This window comes from Danio rerio, chromosome 8, assembly GCF_049306965.1.
Source record: "Danio rerio strain Tuebingen ecotype United States chromosome 8, GRCz12tu, whole genome shotgun sequence".
NCBI classification, from domain to species: domain Eukaryota; kingdom Metazoa; phylum Chordata; class Actinopteri; order Cypriniformes; family Danionidae; genus Danio; species Danio rerio.
Window position 1 is genome coordinate 58,575,231 of NC_133183.1, and position 20,648 is coordinate 58,595,878.

General features: G+C 38.1%; 1 protein-coding gene across 2 annotated transcripts in view; it reads right to left on the reverse strand.

The window, feature by feature from the left end:
• Positions 1-118: 118 nt before the first annotated feature.
• Positions 119-20,648, reverse strand: part of wrap73 (WD repeat containing, antisense to TP73) — a 32,543-nt gene continuing 12,013 nt past the window's right edge. For both annotated transcript variants that reach the window (XM_073909157.1, NM_001328537.1), the window contains exons 5-13: positions 20,150-20,222; positions 16,004-16,107; positions 13,764-13,850; positions 12,807-12,941; positions 12,321-12,398; positions 7,783-7,882; positions 5,954-6,079; positions 3,322-3,513; positions 119-702 (exon numbers count right to left, since the gene is read on the reverse strand). In XM_073909157.1, coding sequence (XP_073765258.1) covers positions 596-702; positions 3,322-3,513; positions 5,954-6,079; positions 7,783-7,882; positions 12,321-12,398; positions 12,807-12,941; positions 13,764-13,850; positions 16,004-16,107; positions 20,150-20,222 — 1,002 coding nt within the window. In that variant the 3' untranslated portion in view covers positions 119-595. The remainder of the gene's footprint in view (positions 703-3,321; positions 3,514-5,953; positions 6,080-7,782; positions 7,883-12,320; positions 12,399-12,806; positions 12,942-13,763; positions 13,851-16,003; positions 16,108-20,149; positions 20,223-20,648) is intronic.

Below are 20,648 nucleotides of genomic sequence, written 5' to 3' on the forward strand. Positions count from 1 at the left end.
ATATATTTAAATAGAAACCGGTTACTTCAAAGAATAATATTTCACAGAACTGAATCAAACGTTTTAAGAATGTCAAATGTTAATCGATGCGCACACATACAAATGAAAATTAGACACATCAGTGTACAAAACTTTATTACAAACGGCTCTACTTTTATCAAAAATAAATCTAATCATGAAACACGAAATGCAAACAGAAGCAAAACGTCTTCCATTCACATCCAGTCACATTCATGTCAAAAACCCAGCTACAAGCCAATCTAAAGTCACTCATCTAATGTGTGTGTCATATTTGGTCCTTCATAGAGCATCAGGGACAGATATTTGGCTTGTAAGGCCGTCAGTTCATTCACACTACATTATGTGGTGTAGCAGAAACACACACCGCTCATAAACATCCACTGACTATTGCTCTGCTTATAACACCACAGAACTGAGTAAACGTACTCATTATTCCATGTGCTTTACTGACAATCTGCAGTTCGTGTTTGAGATGAAACAATAAACATCGTACCTGAAGTCTACTAAAGTGCTGAGGTATATTTGTGGCTTCCTCATTCTCTGACGGTGTATTGCAGAATCAAAGTGTTTTGGGTTATTTCTGCTCTTCAGCATCAGTGTAACACAGACAGAGCTGATCTTTGGACAGCAGGACGAGTGAACTGCCAGTGCAGTGCCAGAACAGAGACTGCACCTGAAAACCTGGAGAAAACACACATAAACAAACACAGTCAACTTCCTGTAGGCAATCAGCTTCCTGTGTGGTTTATTGGGTAATGCCATTTCTAAAACTGGTTTCAAAACAGCCACATAGTCAAAACTTGACTGTATATTTAGTAGTTCAAATATGATATAGCAAAGTCTCTTTAAGGCAAGTCATTGCACTCAGCGGCCGTCTTTGAAACACCTCTTAGGTAGAATGGGGAAGAATCCTATTGTAGAAATGTAGCCTCAGTTTCCTGTTCTTAGCTGACAGGGGTGGCAGCCGGTGTGCTCTCCTGCTGCTGTACCCCATCTGCCCATCTATCAGCTGGAACCAGTCTGGCCATTCTCCTCTAACATCGACAAGGCATTTGTGCCCACAGAACTGCTGCTCACTCGATATTTCCTCTCTTTCAGACCATTCTCTGTAAACCCTAGATATGGTTGTGCGTGAAAATCCCAGTAGATCAGCAGTTTCTGAAATGCTCAGACCAGCCCGTCTGACACCAACAACCATGCCACATTCATAGTCACTTAAAATCCCCTTTCTTCCCTATTCTGATGCTCGGTTTGAACTGCAGCAGATCGTCTTGAGCATGATTAGAAATTTGCTGTCCAACGAGCAGTTAGACAGGTGTACCTAATAAAGTGGCTAATGAGTGTAGTTTACTTATAGGAGTGTTTCCCAACCCTGTTCCTGAAGGCACACCAGCAGTACGTATTTTGGATGTCTCCCTCATCTGACCCATTCATTTGAGGTTTTAGAGTCTCTTCTAATGTTCGGGTGAGTTGATTCAGTGTTTGAATATGAAGAGGTTGAACGTGTACTGTTGATGTGCCATCAGGAACAGGTTTGGGAAACACTGGCTTACAGTATTAAATATTGCCTGGTCTTGTTGACATATACACGTGACTACCGGAACATGTTAATGCGCGCAGCTGTCATTCGGTGGGCGGGGGGAATCGCACTCCTACGTAAAGTTGCGGTCGATCTAAAAACCGCTCCAATTGATCCACCGTTTTTATGTTGTTAAATTGAAAAAAAAAAAGGACTGGGTGTGTTTATATCACCCCAATATGATGGTCTATACACTATATATACACATATGTTTGTCCAAATAGCTTAAAAAGTAGATTTTTCACCATAGATGCCCTTTAAGCAAATTTCAAAATGGAAACCAAAGTTCTTTACGGTGTTGGTTCGATTGTAAGGCTTTAATTTTTATACTATAGAATTTAAGACCCTTCACGACTTTGAGAAATAGCGGACACCCTGGGCCTGTTTCAGTAAGGAGGTTCAACCAACTCAGAGTTTAAACTTGAACTCTGAGTTGATTTACCGAGAGATGAGTTTTGGTAAAAACCCAAACAATACAAACAAAAATAAACAAATGTAAAAAAAAATTTGTTCTGAGTGACAATGGAGTGACAGAAAGAGAAAGTGCTGAACTACTGAAACGTCTTTGATTCCTGTTTTAACCCTGTTTATGCTGCCAGTATTAGAGAGTGAAATTCAATACCTTTTAAGACCTTTTTTAAGTGTCTTTTGATACATTTTAAGACCTCATCGCCACTTTAGGTCTGAACAAGTAACATTGTCGACATTTTAAATATATTCACTTAATTCTGATTATAAAAAACTAATCCTAAACTAAAACATTACTCATATACTTCAGGGCTCAACAATAAGGACTGCCCAATGGCCCAGGGCCAGTGTGAGAGACGCTTGGGACAGTAGACGGGATCATTACTGGCCCGATTGGGGCCACCTTTTGTTAAATAATTTCGAACTGAAATGAAATACCTTCACATTTTCCATACAGCTGTTTTTGTTTTGTTAACGCATAATTTTGCTCATCATACATATATTAACATTTTTAAAATATTATTTAAATAATTTTTAACATTTAAATAATTCTAGACATTATTTTTGACAAATTATTTAAAATATGTGGCTAAAAAATAGCTATTAAATTGTATATTTTCTTTGGTGGGGCCAGTGGAAATTTTGGCAGGGCAAGTAAAAATCTTAACCATTGGCCCGATCGGACCAGCTAACAGCTGAAACAGCACCAACAACTTTCATTAAAAAAAATATATCTACACAACTTTGTTTAGTTTTACAAATCAGAATTTGCCACCTTAAAAGCACAAATATATGCATTCATTCATTCATTCATTCATTCATTTTCTTGTCGGCTTAGTCCCTTAATTAATCCGGGGTTGCCACAGCGGAATGAACTGCCAACTTATCCAGCAAGTTTTTTTACGCAGCGGATGCCCTACCAGCCGCAACCCATCTCTGGGAAACATCCACACACACATTCACAAACACACTCATACACTACGGACAATTTAGCCTACCCAATTCACCTGTACCGCATGTCTTTGCACCCGGAGGAAACCCACGCGAAGGCAGGGAGAACATGCAAACTCCCCATAACTTCATTTGTAAACTAATTCGTTTTGTTTTCTTTGCATATATGGCCTTCTTTGGTGTTTACCAACATCCGGTAAAATTTCAAGTCGACAGCACCTTTACAAATAGGTTTTCTGAGAATAATGGTGACGTGTTCAATACATATTTCGCACGTGCTGGTCAAGAAACTAGATCTGTACCTTCCACTGGAACAGTGACAGATATGCAGCCAGCTGGTGACCACATATATAGTTTGGTGTTTCCGGTGCAGAGGGCCAGTCGAGGTAAGTGTGGGTCCCAGACGAAGCAGCGCACAGGAGCCGTCTGTTCCAGGACAGCCAGCAGACTGAACTTCTGCATGTCCCACACCCACAGGCTCTGAGGCATGTTATCTGAAAGAGGAGACACCGCTCAACAACACCACCACCCTCACAAACATGAGCACAGCTGCTAAACACATCTGAATAAAAAGAACGGAGTCTGTTAAACGCTCGGGGATTTCCTAGGAAGGGAGAGCACCAAATGGTACTGGACATCCGATGCAGGTTGGCATTGGCAGAATGTAGTGCGGCTACTGTTGCCAGCTGGAAGTAATGTACAGTTGAAGTCAGAATTATTCGCCCCCCTGTTTATTTTCCCTAATTTCGGTTTAACGGAGAGCAGATTTCTTTAAAACATTTCTAATCATAATAGTTTTAATAACTCATCTCTAATAACTGATTTATTTCATCTTTGTCATGATGACAGTAAATAATATTTGACTAGATATTCCTCAAGACACTTTTATACAGATTAAAGTGACATTTAGAGGCTTAACTAGGTTAATTTGGGTTAACTAGGCAGGTTAGGGTAATTAGGCAAGTTATTGTATGATGATGGTTTGTTCTGTAGACTATCGGAAAAATAAATTTGACAAAAAAAATTTGACTAATAATATTGACCTTAAAATGGTGTTAAAATTTTTTAAACTACTTTAATTCTAGCCAAAATAAAACAAATAAGACTTTCTCCAGGAGAAAAAATATCATCAGACATACTATGAAAATTTCCTTGCCCTGTTAAACATCGTTTGGGAAATATTAAAAAAAGAAAATTAAAAACTAATAATTATGCTAATAATTCTGACTTCAACTGTATATCAAGAGCATCTTAAACAAGTAATAGAAATGATGGTCCCACTTTATATTAAGTGGCCTTAACTAATATGTACTTACACAGGAATTAATAGTTTGTTGCAATGTTCTTATTGTGTATATACTTGTATTTACTGTGCACTTATGCTTGATTAAAGACATGTATGCAATTATATCTGTAATTAACTTTTGTTATTACATTTGTAAATACACTGTTGACCATCCCTTACACCTTAACCCACCCTTAAAACTACCCACACCACCAAACCTGTCCATAACCCAACCTCTATCCCAACTCAAAAGCACCACAAGTGTTCTCAAATACATTATAAACACAGTAAGTACATTGTATTTATTTTTTGATGCAAGTACATAGTAGTTAAGGACACTTAATATAAAGTGGGACCGAAATGATTAATTGATTGTTGCTGCTTGTTCAAACTACTTATTTAAAATGAGTTGAATCAACATAATACTTGAGGTTTTTTTGGGGGACAAAATGAAAATGAAAACTTGATTGTTTTATGTTTAATCCACTTAAATTTGTAAAAAAAAAATAATAATAATTAAGTTAATCGATTTGTGTTGAGTCAACATGAAGGCATTGTGTTGTACAGGCCAAAACCACAGTTTTTTTCATGTGCTACTTGTTTTTGAGACATGTCAAGAATACAAATTTTGCTAATTATATAAACATACACTGCCTGACAAAAGTCTTGTCGTGGATCCCAGTTGTAAGAGCAACAAATAATAACTTGACTTCTAGTTGATCATTTGTAAAAGTGGCAGAAGGTAGATTTTTTCCATGAATCATCTGTTGAGTTGCTTCCCAATCATCACAAATACTGCAGAAGACCTACTGGACCCCCCATGGAACCAAGATTCTCACAGAAATCAGTCAAGTTTGGTGAAGGAAAAATCATGGTTTGGGGTTACATTCAGTATGGGGGCGTGCGAGAGATCTGCAGAGTGGATATCAACATCAACAGCCTGAGATATCAAGACATTTGTGCTGCCCATTAAATTACAAACCACAGGAGAGGGCAGATTCTTCAGCAGGATAGCGCTCCTTCTCATACTTCAGCCTCCACATCAAAGCTCCTGAAAGCAAAGAAGGTCAAGGTGCTCCAGGATTGGCCAGCCCAGTCTCCAGATATTAACATGTCTGGGGTTAGATGAAGGAGGAGGCATTAAAGATGAATCCAAAGGATCTTGATGAACTCTGGGAGTCCTGCAAGAACGCTTTCTTTGCCATTCCAGATGACTTTATTAATCAGTGATGTGAGTCATTGCAGAGATGTATGGATGCAGTCCTCCAAGCTCATGACGGAGTCAGACACAATATTCATTCTGTTTCCACTGCAGCATGACTTTATATTGTATACTGGACATTATTTCTGTTAAGTGACAAGACTTTTGTCTAAGTAAAGTCAGACCTTACTGTCCTACTTAAATAACTAAAAATCAATGTATGGTCATATTTTATTTTGGTAAATAAGTGTAATCTAGAGGCCTTCGCCTTTCATAAAAGCCACTTCTGATACCAAATGATCAATTAGAAGTCAAGTTATTATTTGTTTTTCCTAAAACTTGGATAGACGACAGGACTTCTGTCGGGTAGTGTAAACTTCATACAGGTAACTAACTTATACAGGAAGATTCATAATATTTGAAGCACACATCACGCACACATCCTCACCATTCTTTGTAGCGAGGTAGCGATTATCAGCACTGAAAGCCACAGCAGAGATGCCGATTTTAGGGTTGGCACGTTCTGGATCCGGCTTGACTACTGGCACCTGGACTGGAAGTTGTGTGATCTCATCTGAAACAAGGTAGAAGATTATAGTGAATTGAAAGTGTCAGTTCAGTTTTCAGACTTTAAGTTCAGTTCAGTTCAGCATGTTTTTAATATTTACTGCTGAGAGTCCAAACACTGAAGACTAATCCATTGATGCGCAGCTCTACAAGTCCTGAACTATGCAAGCCAGTGGCGACAGTTATATGATATACATGATCACGTCAAGTTAAAGCACTGTTTGTACTATTCCTTAGTTTTACACTTAATCTTTCTCCTCAAAATCATGCATCTAAAAATACAAGAAACTATTAATAGTAATCATTAATATTATATGCGATCAGTGGTTAGCACGATTGCCTCACAGCAAGAAGGTCGCTGGTTCAAGTCCTGGCTGGGTCAGTTGGCATTTCTATGTGGAGTTTGCATGTTCTCCCAGTGTTGGCATGGGTTTCCTCCAGGTGCTCTTGTTTTTCCAGTCCGAACACATGTGCTATAGGTCAATTGAATACACTAAATTGGCTGTAGTGTACGTGCGTGAATAAGGCCCTGTTAATGCGTTTTAGTTTGTAAACGCATAAGTTTTGCTATGGTTACGCCATCCGTCCACGCTACGACGGAGTTTTCGAGCGAGTGTTTTGGAAACGCTGGAGAGGCCGTTTTCATTCTAAAACGCTGCTGCTCCGTCTCCGTGTGGATGGGGGAAAACGGAGTCATCTGAAAACGGAGGCGGGGCTGCTGAGATTCGCTACCTGATTGGGGCTTTTGTGTCATTGCGTATCCTTCCCTTATTCGTCAAGCCCCTATCACATGACTATAACACATGGCTTTAACTCTACCGGAAGACAGCAGACCAGCCTTCACCGTAAACAACAACACGGACGCAGAAATGGGAGCCTTGTTTGCACTATTGTCTGTTTTAGGCGTCATTGTGCAGTTATTTGTTTGTTACGTTTAATAAAAACTCGACCTCGTCGTCTGTCCACAAAAATACCTCTCTTGCTTTCTTTGCCATCACATTCATTGTTCAACCGGCGTTTGTTGACTAACAATAACCAAATGCAAAGCGAGACACATGCTTTCTGTTTATTCTAGAACGCGCATGCCCAGAGTGCGCAAATGGTCACGTGTTTTTGGTGGCATAGTGTGGACGCGGATTGTTTTTAAAACTAAAACGCACTAGTGTAAACGGGCCTGAGTTTGTATGGAGATTTCCCAGTACTGGGTTGCAGCTGAAAGGGCATCCGCTGTGTAAAACATGCTAGATAAGTTGGTGGTTCATTCCACTGTGGTGACCTCTGATAAATAAATGGACTCAGCCAAAAAGAAAATTTATGTATGTATTAATGTCGTAAAGGAAAATCAAATCAAATCAAATTAAAACATTTAAAATTTGGAAAAAATGTAATCCGCAGTTTACAGAATACAACACACTTAACTATAAATCCTGAATCCAGATAAACAGTGAATCTTTAACATGAGATCTCCATAACAATGTTGGTGAGATTTATGCCGTGACATTTGCAGCCCTCTGTCAATAGTCCAGCAATAGAAACGGTTCTTCATCATTCTTAATGACCTGCCAGCGAGTCAAATCTACGGCCGCCGCGGAGACAGTGCTGTCTGCATAGCAGGTAATATTAGTGCCAACACACACCACAGACACCCTCCTCACATTACTCACATTGTTTACCTACCAAGACTGTACACACAAGATTAATGAAACTTACACTTGCTCTGTGTGCTGAATAGAGCATTATCCACGGTCAGCTGACGAATAGACAGATCCTCACTCACGACAGGCCTTTTCTCCACTTCCTTAAACACCACCTAGAGCAAAAACACTGCATTAGAGAATTCAACAAGAACAAAATTATCCATACTATGCAGCAGATGAAAACTATTTCAGGCAGGGAGTGGAAATCAAGTTGACATTTCAAGATGAATATATTAAAATCATGACTAGTCCAAATTTTGAGATGAAAAGTTATAACTATAACTTTAACGTCTTAAATAATGACTAAAGTCAAAATGATGAATAAGCAAGTCAAAATTTCCTCGTTCATAATATTGTTGTATTTACTGTTTCAGAAAAACAATTACAGTTGAAAGCAGAAATTTACATATACTGTATAAAAATGTTTCCCAAAGATGGGTTGGGGCTGGAATGGTATCCGCTGCGTAAAAACTTGCTGGATAAGTTGGCGGTTCATTCCGCTGTGGCGACCCCGGATTAATAAAGGGAATAAGCCGACAAGAAAATGAATGAATGAATGAATGTATAAAAAGACACATGACCATTTTAAAAAAGGTGACTAAACGTTTTCTCTTTTAGGTAAGTTAGGATTATCACATTCGTTTCTGTTATGCTTAATAGCAGAATAATGAGAGATATTGTTTGAGAAATTGTTATAACTTTTCTTGAAAGTCAAGTTTACATACAATAAGATTATTCTGCCTCTGAAAAAGCTCAGATGATGATGTTTTGAATTGGCTAATTGACAACATTTGAGCATCCAGAGTTAATTGGAGGCACAACTGTAGACTAGTATTTAAGGAAAACCTCAAACACACTGCTTCCTTGTGTGACAACATGAGAAAATCAACAAGCCAGAATCAACAAAAAAGCCACGTCACAATTTGCTAAATTATTAATTTTTGGAGACATGCCCTGTAGTCTGATGGAACTAAGATTGAACTGTTTGGCCATAATGACCAGTGTTACATTAAGAGGACATAGAGGAAGGCTTACAAGCCTTGGAACACCATCCCAAATGTGAAGTATGGGGGAGTTGAAAAAGTTTGTGTGAGCAAGACAGCCAACAAATCTGACTCAGTTACACCAATTCTGTCAGGAGCAAAGGGCCGAAATTTCTTCAAACTATTGTGAGAAGCTTGTGGAAGGATACCCAACACATTAGAGATCTGCGCGGGACTAAATTTTGGATCCCGCCCCCGCCCGCACCCGCCAGGTTTTAGCCCGAACCTGACCGCTCCCGCTTATATTAAGCACTTCTTGTCCCGCTGCCCGACCCGCCCCGTTTTCTACCCGCTGCGCCCGATCCCGCTAAAGAGCGGGGGAGAACAAAACTGAAAATCACCCAGCTATACAGTCCAGACAGCCAAGTCTGTATGTATAAACACACACACGCAGACAAAGCTCTCTCTCTCTCATTCGCGCGCGCACTAAAACACACATAAGCACCAAGCGCGCACACACAGGCAAAGCTCTCTCTCTCTCTCATTCGCGCGCGTGCACTAACACACACGCACGCACGCACGCACGCACGCACGCACGCACGCACACACACACAAGCACCAAGGCAAGCACACACACAGGCAGCGCTCTCTCTCTCTCTTATTCGCGCGCGCACTAACACACACATAAGCACCAAGCGCGCACACACAGGCAAAGCTCTCTCTCTCTCTCTCATTCACGCGCGTGCACTAACACACACACACACACGCACGCACGCACGCACACACACCAAGGCAAGCACACACACAGGCAAAGCTCTCTCTCTCATTCGCGCGCGTGCACTAACACACACACACACACACACACACACACACACACACACACACACACACACACACACACACACACACACACACACACACACACACACACACACACACACACACACACACACACACACACACACACACACACACACACACACACACACACACACACACACACACACACACACACACACACACACACACACACACGCGGGAATGCAGACCTCTACAACACATTTCACATGTTATACAGTTCAAAAGCAAAGCTAAATATATACCAAGGAAATGTATGTGAAATTCTGACTGTCTAGAAATTAATTAAGAGAAAAAAATTCTCTCATTATTCTGGCATTTAGCAAATGTAAATCATTTAGGTAATCCTAACAGACCTAAAATAGTAAACGTTTAGTATAATTTACCATCAGACATTAAAAAAAAATGGTTATGTTCCTTTTTTTAAAGTGTATGTAAACTTCTGGTTTCAACTGTATCTCCTTCCACACTATGCAGCGTAAAGGAAACCCCGGGTATCAAGACTTGTATGCCTTAAGGCCAGTACACACCAAGCTGATGCCAAACAACTAGAGCCGACGGAACCAACCGTGTTATCACCTCGTGTTGGCTTACCTCTGGATCAAAAAGCTGCCTGTGAACAAACCAAACGGAAAGCAGCCAACTGAAACGAGAGTGTGTGTTCTGTGCCTGCGTGGGAGGACTTGTAATCCGGACCCACAGAGGGCAGTATCTGTTTTCTTATTCTCAATGGCCAATCGGAACTTCCAAATCATGTGCAAAATGTAAACAAAGCAGTTTGTGTGTAAAACGATTACTATGCAGCAGTACCGCTCACCGCTTACCTCCGTAAAGACAGCTTTGCCGGCGTGACGGCAGTCACTAGTGGACGTAAAAAAAAAAAAACTCCAATAAAACGTAGTCCTGGCTACATATTCCCAATGTTTTATTGTCTACGTTTTTTTTTCTCAACTTCAATTTCTCTCAATACCAGGAAGCATATAATATATATATATAATTCCTTGTGGGGTAAAAAAAATAAACAGTAATCAAAAAACCAGGGTTCCCTTTAAAACATGATACGTGACCGTTCACACATTGGGCATGCAACTACAGTGCATCTGGAAAAGTATTCATAGCGCTTCACTTTTTCTACATTTGTTTATGTTACAGTCTTATTCCAAAATTTATTAAATTCATTGATTTTGATTTTATTTTCGAAATTAATTAAAAATAAAATCCTGAAAAACCATATGTGCATCAGTATTCACAGCCTTTGCTCAATACTTTGTTGATGCACCTTTGGCAGCAAATACAGCCTGAAATCTTGTTGAATATGATGCCACAAGCTTGGCACAGCTGTCTTTGGGAATTTTTGCCCATTCCTCTTTGCAGTACCTCCTCTCAAGCTCTATCAGGTTGGATGGTAAGCGACGGTGTACAGCCATTTTCAGATCTCTCCAGAGATGTTCAATAGGATTTATGTCTGGGCTCTGGGCGGGCCACTCAAGGACATTCACCGAGTTGTTGTGAAGCCACCCCATTGATATTTTGGCGGTGTGCTTTGGGTCATTGTCCTGCTGGAAGATGAACCGTCGCCCCAGTCTGCGGTCAAGAGGTCTTTCCCTCTATCCTGACTAGTCTTCCAGTTCCTGCTGCTGAAGAACATCCCCACAGCATGATGCTGCCACCACCACGCTTCACTGTAGAGATGGTATTAGCCTGGTGATGAGCGGTGCCTGGTGTTCTCCAAACGTAACGCCTGGCATTCACTCCAAAGAGTTCAATTTTAGTCTCATCAGACCAGAGAATTTAGTCTCTTATGGTGCGAGAGTCCTTCAGATGTTTTTTGGCAAACTCCAGGTGGGTATTGGCTTTCGTTTGGCCACTCTACTATACAGGCCTGATTGATGGAATGCTGCACAGATGGTTGTCCTTCTGTAAGATTCTCCCCTCTTCACAGAAGAACGCTGGAGCTCAGACAGAGTGACCATCACGTTATTGATCACCTCCCTGACTAAGGCCCTTCTCCCCTGATCACTTAGCTTAGATAGCCGGCCAGCTCTAGGAAGAGTCCTGGTGGTTGCAAACATCTTCCACTTACGATGATGGAGGTCGCTGTGCTCAGTGGAACTTTCAGAGCAGCAGAAATTTTTCTGTAACCTTCCCCAGCCTTGTGCCTCGAGACAATCCTGTCTCGGAGGTCTGCAGACAATTCCTTTGTCTTCATGCTTGGTTTGTGCTTTGACATGCACTGTCAACCCTGGGACCCTATATAGACAGGTGTATGCCTTTCAAATCATGTCCAATCAACTGAATTGACCACAGGTGAACTCCAATGAAGCTGCTGAAACATCTCAAGAATGATCAGTGGAAACAGAATGTACCTGAGCTCAATTTAGAGCTTCGGTACATGTGATTTTTTCAGGTTTTTTATTTTTAATAAATTTGCAACAATTTGAAAAACTATTTTTCGCATTGTCATTATGGGGTATTTTGTGTAGAATTGTGAGGAAATAAATAAATTTAATCCATGTTGGAATAAGGCTGTCACATAAAAAAATGTGGAAAAGGTGAAGCGCTGTGAATACTTTAAGGATGCACTGTATCTTACTTTTATGACAGTTTTTTAAAGGAACATTGGGTTGGGTCACTGTGATCCAAATACCAAATTTCAGCATTTTATGTAAAAATTTCTCCTTTAATAGCTATCTCCATTCAAAACACCTACCGCTTTGCTGTTCGTGATTGTAGCTGGATGCTCAAATTCAGTGATCTTCTTCCAGGTAATGTGATTCAAGATCCGAACCTGATGGAAATCCCATCAAAACTTTTATTACTATATTATAAACAGATTTTTTTTTGCTATAATTCAGTGCTCAGCATATACAAGGGCAACCTTCACAAATCTCTCTTTTAAATGAATATTTTTATAAGATTTTCAATATTATATTTATGCATATGCATTAGATTAGTCAGTACTGAAACCAAATCTGGAGCCAATTTAACAAAACAACTTATGAAAACGGTTCAAAAATTAGTAGCCCAAATTCATATGTTAGGGAAAAATATTAAATAAATATTTTTCAAAATGTATGACCTACAATCACTGAGAAATTAAAACAAATGTTCATTTTTAAAATGGGGTTTACACGTTTACACTGAGCACTGTATAATATCACATATTATTATATTATTCTTTCCAGAGATTTAGTACCTTCTCATCATAGCTGCCTATGGCCAGGAACTGACTGCTGGGACTCCACGCCACAGACTTTATGCCTAGAGACCACTCATACGCACTATAGAAGGACAACAGCCGACCGTCCAGCGAATATAATAGGATTTTATACTGAAAAGTGAAACAGAGTTCATGCAATTAGTTACGTGTAATACTTTTATTAAAATAATATAGTTTCCAAGATAAAAAAACGTACAATTATGTTAATTTTCTGTAGCAGTCATAGCATTTTCTATATAAATATATCACAAAAAGCTCTGATTGGCCGACTTCAGTTGTTATGCATTATGTCTTTGGGCAATTTGGTGGTATATAAATGTTTTGTGAAAATGAGCAGTGATTTTCTTTAACCCCTGTGTGCTGTTAAGGATGTTTTCATTCACTCTGAGGTGATTTTGAGTCTTCATTTGGCCTCTGTGCTTCAGCAAATGTAATGATTTTTAGTAACAAATCTTATTTTGACATATTTTGGGAAAATGCTTTGAAAATATGGAGTGTGCATTCAACAATACACACTGGGCAAATTTACCACCCTTTCATTATGTCCGGGGCGGTTTTTGCCCCATTGACTTCCATTAAAAATCACATTTTTTGATTGCAAAGCTTTGACACTATATAATCATGCATTCTTGATTGTTGCTAGTTTTCCCTGTTGAAAAGAGGTACAAATTGTGGTATTTACTGTTGATCGTCAGTTGCAGTGCAAAAAAAGGTTAGATTTTGGCTTTAAATTATATAGTTATATGGAGTGTAGTGTGTGTGTGTGTGTGTGTGAGAGAGAGAGAGACCTTTGTGCACTTACCTTGACACGTTTCAGAAAATAAAAAAAGTAAGTCAATGTAAGTCAATGTGGCAAAAAACAGCCTGGACATAATAAAAAGGTAGTCAATTTGAACAGTATACAAGGGTAAACGTTAGGAAAGATCACCTCACCTCGAGACAGTTGTCCCACACCGCAAGCACACAGCCATTAGGAGACCACTCCAGCCCTGCCAGATCCTGAGTCTCGCTCTCAAAATGCTGCAGACAATATGATTTCTTTATTGCCACATCAGCAACTTATGGCAATTTTCATGGCAAAATCAATACAGATGAAAGTGTATTACATCATAATAACAACAACGACAACATCATACACTAATAAAAGACAATGTTGCAAATTTTACATTAACTTTAGATTATTTTTCATTATTACTAACTTTAAATTTAAGGTGACATAATTACACACGTTCCATGCACTTACTATAGTATTTACAAATCAATTCTGCATAATTACATGCAGCTAACCCTAAACCTGACCCAAATTCTTTGAATCAATATTACTCAGTAGTTAAATGAATAGTTACACTGTAACTATGTCACCTTAAAATGATCCTAATTTATTTAAAACTTAAAAGTAGACCTCATTTTTCACTTTGTTATGATAAATAACTTAAAATTCTTCTTTTTGAACACATCCAAAGTAATCTCAGAGAGTAATAATGTGACATTCTCAGACAAAATACCCACCTACAGTTGAAGTCAGAGTTATTAGCCCCCTTTAATGTTTTTTTTTCTTTTTTACATATTTCCCAAATTATTTTTAACAGAACAAGGAAATGTTCACAGTATGTCTGATAATATTTTTTCTTCTGGAGAAAGTCTTATTTGTTTTATTTCGGCTAGAATAAAAGCAGCTTTTAATTTTTAAAAAAACATTTTAGGGACAAAATTAGTAGCCCCTTTAAGCTATTTATTTACTATAGTCTACAGAACAAACCATCCTTATACAATAACTTGCCTAATCGCCCTAACCTGCCTAGTTCACCTTATTAACCTAGTGAAGCCTTTAAATGTCACTTTAAGCTGTATAGAAGTGTCTTGAAAATATTAAGTAAAATATTATTTACTGTCATCATGGCAAAGATAAAATAAATCAGTTATTAGAAATAAGTTTTTAAAAATATTATGCTTAGAAATGCGCTGAAACAATCTACCCTCCATTAAACAGAAAAAAATAAACAGGGGCGCTAATAATTCAGGGGGGCTAATAATTCTGACTTTAACTGTATACTGTAATCACCATCTAGATTTTTGCTAAAAAAAAAAAAAAAAGTCATATCTGATGTCAGAAATGTCATATTATTAACAGTTAATAACATTGAAATGTTTTCATATAGAGGCAAAAAAGTGATTAAACATTTTTTAATATAAATAATAATATTATTATTATAATTCAATTGAAATTCAAAACGTATTAAATATTAACAACTAACAAAGGCCGGTCAGAGTTTCCTGCCTGTTTGAGTTTCTTTCTTTTATTTGAACACAAAATAAGATCTTTTGAAAAAAGCTGCAAACCTGTAACTATTGACTTCCATTCTTATTATGTGATCAATGGTTACAGGTTTAAAACTTTCTTCGAAATATCTGCTTTTTTGTGTTCCAAAATTGAGTACATTTCCATTTTTTGGGTGAACTATTCTTTAAAAAAAGAGAACAATTAGTTAAAATTAGTGGATAAAATTACAAATCTTACAGCATTTATTAACATTGGAATAGATTTGAATCATTTATTGTATCCGCTTGTTACTGTAAGTGCGACGTCACGCGAAGCGGCTTCCAGGTCCAAGCGCTCTATTCAACTGAACGGGGAGACTCATGAAATGGTCATAATAAACGTTTACAAAGCGATTTAATGCTTTCGAAAATCATGATCGCAGTAGATATGTCCATGCCTAATATCCGATGGCCAGAAAGTGATAAAAATTTTTTTATAAATTGTTAAATTGTTGGTATTTGTTATGCAGCAAGCCCAGAGATTGTTGTGTACACTATGATTTGATATAAAATTAACTTTAATGTGTGATAGGAATAAAACGTGAACATAAACGAAGGATTTCTCCACTCAAATGAATGGCGGCTTGGACCCGGAAACAGTATTACATACGTCACAAACACGTCACCACTTAACAAGCGGATAGTAAATGTAAAGTTTTTCTGAATATTTAATAATACAAGTATTTTTTATTTATCCTAAATAAGGAAAAATGCAATCAGATTTTTTTTAGATTTACAAAAATGAACAAAGTGAAGAAACACGACCAGGATGTTCTGCTGGCTACATTTGAACATGTGCCTCTTTGTGAGCACCATATAGCCCAACTTATAAGTCTTCTGCCAGTTGTACTCACTCTGAGCAGATGCCAGTCGTCACATACAAACACACTGATGTAGTCCTTACAATCCCGTCTCTCTGCCAGCGCCATATAACGGCCATCTGCAGTGAAGTCCATGCCTGAAACATGTTTATACATTTGAACATAAATATTCAGTCATTCATTCATTCAAGTCACACTATAGATTGAATTTCTTGTGGTTGATTTTATATGGACTAGGGAACTATATAGAATTCATCAGCCACCCCAGTATATTTTTCCTCCTAATTTAGCTTTAACGGAAATAATATTTCAAAGCATTTCTAAGGATAATAGTTTTAATAACTCATTTCTAATGACTGACTTATTGTCTCTCTACTATGAAGACAGTAAATAATATTTCACTAAATATTTTTCAAAACACTAAAATTTAGCTTAAAGTGACATTTAATGGCTTAACTAGGGTAATTAGGGAAGTCCTTGCATAATGATTGTTAGTTCTATAGCTTAAAGGGGCTAATATCACAGGGATCTATTTTAGCTTCAATGTTATTTTCACTGTATATAAATGACTTAGGTCAAGAGAAACACGGCTAAAATCCATTTATATGCAGACGACAGTTGCAAAATCTATGAATCAAGCCAAAGAGATCTGCAAATAAGACTTCTTTTGGTTACTGCGATTTTCACTGCTGAAATTGAAGTTGGTTTTAAATGCAAAAAAAACTAAATGTATGTCGTACAAAAATAAAGGTTTAAGCCAATCCTAACCCTGGAGGGGGACTGTATTGAAAGAGTAAACAGTTATAAATATTTGGGCATATGGCTTGGTGAATGGTTGGGTTTTAATATTCATATTGAAAATCTTGCGTCAGCGCAATAGCCTAGTGGTTAGCGCGCCGACATATGGTGCAATAGCATGTCAGGGCGTCGTGAGTTTGAATCCCGGCTCGACGACATTTCCCTACCCTACCCCCTCTCTCTCTCTCCCACTTCACTTCCTGTCTCAATACTGTCCTATTTCAGTGGTTCTCAAAGTGGGGGTCGGGACCCCCCGAGGGGTCGCGGGACTATGAAGGGGGGGATCGCCTGGTGATTTCCAAAAATCTATTTATTTTTATTAAACCATAAGAATTACCATTTTAATCCATAACCTACTAGAAAAATAGTCGTTTACAGTTACTTAATACACTACTGTATATAGTTACTATAGTAGCTTATAGTTACTAGTTCTATTGGATTGCAACCCCTCAGGTAATTACATTATATTAAAGACTCAGCAATAGCGTTAGATGCAGCAGATTGATTTTATAATACCAGGTTAAACTTTCTAGCACATTTACAGCACTGACATACATTAATAAAATATAACGAAGAATAGACTTGGGTTTATTGGTGTGTGTGCGCCGCATTGCATGCAAGGTTTCTGTATTTATAACCACATCAGAGGATATTGGGGGTCGCAAGTTATTGGCATTGTTATTTTGGGGGTCGCGAGCTGAAAAGTTTGGGAACCCCTGTCCTATCTTATAAAGGCAAAAAGGCCAAAAATAAATCTTAAAAAAAAAATAAAGAAAATCTTGTAAAGAAGCTCAGACCTAAATTGGGTTTTTATTTTTGTATTAAGAAATGCCTTCCTCTCAAAGCAAGAAAAAGAATGATTCAAAGCTGTTTTCTTTCAGTATTAGATTATGGCGATGTAGTTTATATGCATGCAAACCTGTTGTTATTACAAGATGTGCAACTGAAACTACGGATACTGGAAGCCTGTGCTTGCATTTCTCCTGCGGTGTTGCTCTCAGTGTGTGAAGAGTGGGAGAAGAGGGTTGCATTGACAATCCAACACAATGGGCAGCACATTGAACACATTTTATAAGTAGTCAGAAACTTGTAAATAACTCATAAAAGAGTAAAGTTACGTTAAAATCAAGCACACCATTGTGTTTCTTGTGAAATTCCCAATAAGTTTGATGTGTCAAATGACCCTCTTACTATTGAATAAACAAACGTTGGATCCAAGATGGCTCCATGACTTCAAAATGGCCATGGTCACCACCCGTCTTGAAAAGTTTGCCCCCTCACATATACTAATGTGCCACAAACAGGATGTTAATATCGCCAACCATTCCCATTTTATTAAGGTGTATCCATATAAATGGCCCACCCTGTACAACTTGCATTTGTAAAATGTAAAAACATCAGCTCTTCAAGTACTTCAAGTGCATTCAGACAGTTTTGTTAGCATCTTGTTAGGAAGAGAAACCTTTTTTCTTTAGTGTTGTTGAACTACTTTAAATCATGTGCTCCCCCAAACAAGACGAAGGTCAATTATGTTATGAATGGAATTGCGCTCCATAACTTTGACCCATGGCGGCAACAATAAATGACTAAAACGCTCATAACTCACTCTGTTAGACGGACAACGTGACACTGCCACAGCAACACCTTTCAACAAGCCTTCCAGCAGCTGATCTGAAGGTTACAGCTCAATCTGCACACCACTGGCCAGAAAATGAGTCTTTGGCAGTAATGTGTGATATGAAGTGAACGTCTTCTGGAGCGTACGTTCTCTGCATGTTGACAGCAGGGGTTGTGAGGACTATGTGCTCTTTGCCAGCTGTTTGGGGGAGCTCATGTCTGGCTGGACGTCCAGGGACTTGTATTACAGGTAAATACTTTCCCATGATTCATTTGCGACCTTGTCCTTACATCTCCTCTGGCACAAACCCTAGATAAAACTGCAAATCTAAATCAGAAAAAGTTGGGACAGTATGGAAAACGCAAATAATAAAAGAAAATAGTGATTTCTAAATTTTCTTTGACCTTCCTTTTATTCAGACCTGCACACATTCCAAAAATGTGTCACGATAAAAGCAATTTAGGGCTAGTAAACAGGTAAAATGGTTAAATAATGATGTGATGTGAAACAGGTGATGTTAACAGGTGATTGTAATTTTGATTTGGTACAAAAGCAGCATCCAAGAATGGTCGAGTCATTTAGGAGCAAAGATGGGCCGAGGATTGCCTGTTTGCTGACAAATACGCGAGAAAATTATTGAAATGCTTAAAAACAGTATTCCTCAAAGAAAGAAAGGAAGACATTTGGATATTTCACCTTCAACAGTCAACAGTGCATCATTAAAAGATTCAAGGAATCGGAAGGAATTTCAGTGTGTAAAGGACAAGTGTGCAAGCCTAACCTGAACAACCGTGATCTTGGACCCCCTGAGGCGGCACTGCATCAAGAATCCTCATTCCTCTATTAGAGATATCACTACATGGGCTCGAGACTGCTTTGACAAACCTTTGTCAAGTACCACAAAACGTAGTTACATTCACAAATGCCAGTTAAAACTGTACTGTACTGTGCCAAAAGGAAGCCCTATGTTAACAGTGTCCATAAACAGCGTTGACTTCACTTGACTTCTAGGGCATCAGGAATGGACTATTACACAGTGGAAACGTGTACTGTGGTCAGATAAATCAGTATATCGGGTATTTTTTGGGAGAATTGGATGTCATGGACCAAAAAAGAAAAGCATCATCCAGACTTTTACCAGCAGCAACAAGTCTAAAGGCCAGGTTCTGTCATGGTAGTCCCCTTGGCAAAGGCAACTTGCACATCTGCGATGACACCATTATTGCTGGAAAGTACATAGAGAAGGCTCCTCCAGGCTACAGAGGATAGAGGTATTTGACTGGTCTGTCTGCAGTCTTGACCTGTCCCCAATAGAGAATGCGTGGTGCATAAGGCAACTAAGAAAGACCCCGTACTGTTGTCCACCTCAAGACTTGTTTGCAGATAGAATGGGGAATAAATGACACCTGAAACACTTCATCACTTGGTGTCTTCAGCCCCTAAACGTCTTTTAAGTGCTGTGAAAAGGAATGGCGACATTACTAAGTGGTAAATGCTTTACTGTTCCAGTTTTTTTTTTTAATTCATTGCAAGAACCAAAATTGGAATATGATTTTTATTGTTTTGTTTTTTCAAGGTAAACACTTGAGGAACACATTAAATATTATTTTTTTATTGTCCACAATGAAATACAAATCAAAGTAAATTTAGAAATCACTTCTTTCTTATTTTAATCAGCATTTTTTCGTACTGTCCTATTTTCTTCTGATTTGAGGTTGTAAGTATACCTCAAGTCTATTAGACGCTAGCTCACATCAACTCACCTTTCTGGCAGGCTTTGGGATATTTGATGTATGATACGGATTTTGTGCATAGGGACCAGACAGTGATTCTCAACTGTGAAAATAAAGCAAAAACAACATATATGGAATTAACATATTTAGTTTAACAAGTTTTATTTAATGTTTTGTGTATTTTAGTTTTTTTTTTAAATCAGCAGTTTTCCATATTATGTGATTCATGTTTTCATTTTTTATTTCTCCCAAGTTTATTTAAACTTTTGAACTGCAGTATGGCAGCTTGATCTTTCTTCCAACAACTTTTAACATTGAAAAGTTAGAAAAAGTGACTTTTATTGACATTATTAAAAGTTTAAAGTGATATATAGTCTGGGTTGATGTTATATATTATGGTACAAAATCTTTGCAACAAACTGCCAGTACATTTATTATTTGTTATTTTACAGAATTATTTCTCTATATATTATTTATTATAAATTAAATTTTTTCAAACTACTAAAATATCAGTAAATGCCACTTTGTT